This window comes from Octopus bimaculoides, chromosome 20 (genome assembly GCF_001194135.2).
Source record: "Octopus bimaculoides isolate UCB-OBI-ISO-001 chromosome 20, ASM119413v2, whole genome shotgun sequence".
In the NCBI taxonomy this organism is placed as follows: Eukaryota; Metazoa; Mollusca; class Cephalopoda; order Octopoda; family Octopodidae; genus Octopus; species Octopus bimaculoides.
The window spans coordinates 14,780,431-14,782,930 of NC_069000.1; the positions used below are offsets into that span (position 1 = coordinate 14,780,431).

Consider the following 2,500-nt stretch of genomic DNA (forward strand, 5'->3'; position numbering starts at 1 on the left):
CATTTCTTTCTTTGCGTCGGTACTGATCACTGAAATTGTTGTCGTTGGTTTTATTTTCATAGCTCTTATCCTGATCCGGTGAATCGTAGAACCTAAAAGTCCTTGTTCTCGAACGAGGGTCGTATGTAGTCTTCGTTTGAAACCGCTTACTTTCGTCTCCTTTCTGACAGTACTTTCGCTGGAAATCATAATCTTGCCGGCTCTCTTTATTCTTTAGAACTTCGTAAGCTTTGGAAAGTTCTTTAAACTTTTCTTCGGCATCTTCGCTTTTGTTTTTATCTGGATGTAATTTCTTGGCCAGTTTTTTATACGATTTTTTAATTTCTTCGGCTGTTGCGTTTTCATCCACCCCAACTATAGAATATAGATTCTTCATTTTTTATCATTTAATATCAACAGTTTTCAGTTTGTTAGTTTTCGATTTTTTTGTTTTGTTTTCGAGTTGTATTTTTTTTTTATTCCTATATGTATCTTTCGTTCGCATCAGCCTTGTATAATAAATACTAGCGGTCAAGAATATTATCTAATTTCCAGCCAACTTTTGGGTGCAGTCTGAAGTAAATGACAAGCAATACCAGCTGTAGAATGGTGGGGAGCCATTTTATCACTGAACTTACTATTCCTTATTTACATCTGACGTCAGGTGCCGTCGGAATGCTAAATGCCAACAAGCAGAAAATAGTAACCCAACTGCTTGCCTTTTTTTTTTCTTTCTCTCTTTCCTCTGCCGCGATAATGAATCTTTAAGAATTACATATATATATATGTATAAAGGGGTCTTTCATTTAGATCTAATAATAATGATTTCAACGTGAGCAGAGCAGAGACAGAACAGCAGGCAGATAGAGAAAAGGAAGGGAATGACTGTGTAATGGTGAGTACGAGAGAGAGATTGACAGATAAACAGAAAGAGAGAGAACGACAGAGTAATGAAGAAGAGGGGGGAAATGTAGAAGAATAGGAGTGCGGTAGACAAACTTAAAGAGTAGTTTGTGTATATTTGAGAGAGAGGAAGAACTGACAGACACCAGACTGACAGAAAAAGATATGAAGAGGAGTGTGTGTCGGGCAGGGAGGAAGGAGTGTGCGTGCGTTTGTTGTTACATAACCCTTGGTCAGCATTAACTAAGCAGACACGATCAAAGACATTAGAATTACCACCATCCCGTCTATTTAAGGGTTATGTGGGACTGCATTATCTAAAGTCCCATTATGTAAGACCACAAGGTTGTGAGCTAAGAGAGATTTGGCCGTTATTTCTAGCAATACGAGTTCTCACGTACAGGCTCCATGGGAGTGTTGTATGTGTTTGTACCTGTGTCGGCGTATGTGTACGAGTTCACCTGATGTTAAAGAGAAACCGATTAAAAACGAAATTTTTAATATTGAAACTTGCACTCTGTTTCTCTCACGTACACACATGCATACACATACAGGCACACTCAAACACATACATACATACATACATACATACATACATACAATGTGTTGGTATATTCGTGAATAAGTCAATAACCGAAATAAGTTGATCTATTGTTTAGGAAAATACTATTCATTTGTTTAAGGGTTGTACTGGATAAATTGCGAAAATAGCTCTACCAGTTCAAATACTAAGAAATAAGCATACTCAATTTCATTTTTACCAAATAATTTAGGAAAATGAATGGGTTATTTCCCTTGGCTACATATAAGGATCCCTTCCAATGGCCAATGGATTATTTCTCTTGGTTTTTAAAATAAAATATATTAGATATATATAAGGATCCCTTCCAGGGGCCCTATTATCGATTTTTTTTCGACAACCTGAGTATGCCATGAGGTTTCCAGACATGAGTTCTACTCACATGTCAAGTTTCATCAAAATGGATAAAATGATGTAGGAGGAGTTAGCTAACAACTCCACAAACACACCCATAGACAGAATTTCCCACATATGTAGTAAATCATACGTATGTATGTATGTATGTATGTATGTATGTGTGCGTATGCGTGCACGCGGTCTTTATGCTTGTGTTTGTCCCTACCACTGTTTGACAACTGGTGTTGGTCTGTTTATGTCACTGGAAAAGAGACTGATAGAATAAGTACGAGACAGCAAAAAACAATAAAAAAAAAGAAGAGAAAAGAAAAGAAAAAGGAACAAGTACTGGCGTCGATTTGTTCGACTAAACCCTTCAACTTCAAAATAGTGCTCCAGCATGGCCGCAATCTAAAGACTGAAACAAGTAAGACACAAAAGATAGCGTGGTGGAGCGTAGGAGCGGAACTACATTGAGTGTCCACTTGAAATACGTGTTTTTGCTGTAGTCAAAGGTTTGTCGTGTTTAACGAAGGAGGCGGCCAATTTGGTTGCAGCGCAGAGCGATCAAAATCTACGCAACGCCACTGTTTAAATACATAGGCTCATATGTATGTATGAATGTATTACGTGTGTACATATGTATGTATGTATGTGTGGGTTGTGTTTTCTTTTTCTCTTTTAATTTAAAGTTAAATTTGA

The 2,500-nt window shown here is 37.3% G+C and overlaps 1 protein-coding gene across 1 annotated transcript in view; it reads right to left on the reverse strand.

Annotated features, from left to right (window-relative positions):
* LOC106872147 (uncharacterized) overlaps positions 1-376 on the reverse strand; it is a 40,907-nt gene extending 40,531 nt beyond the window's left edge. Inside the window, exon 1 of the mRNA XM_052975201.1 lies at positions 24-376. Within this exon, the coding sequence (XP_052831161.1) occupies positions 24-376 (353 nt within the window). The remainder of the gene's footprint in view (positions 1-23) is intronic.
* Between the last annotated feature and the right edge of the window lie 2,124 nt (positions 377-2,500).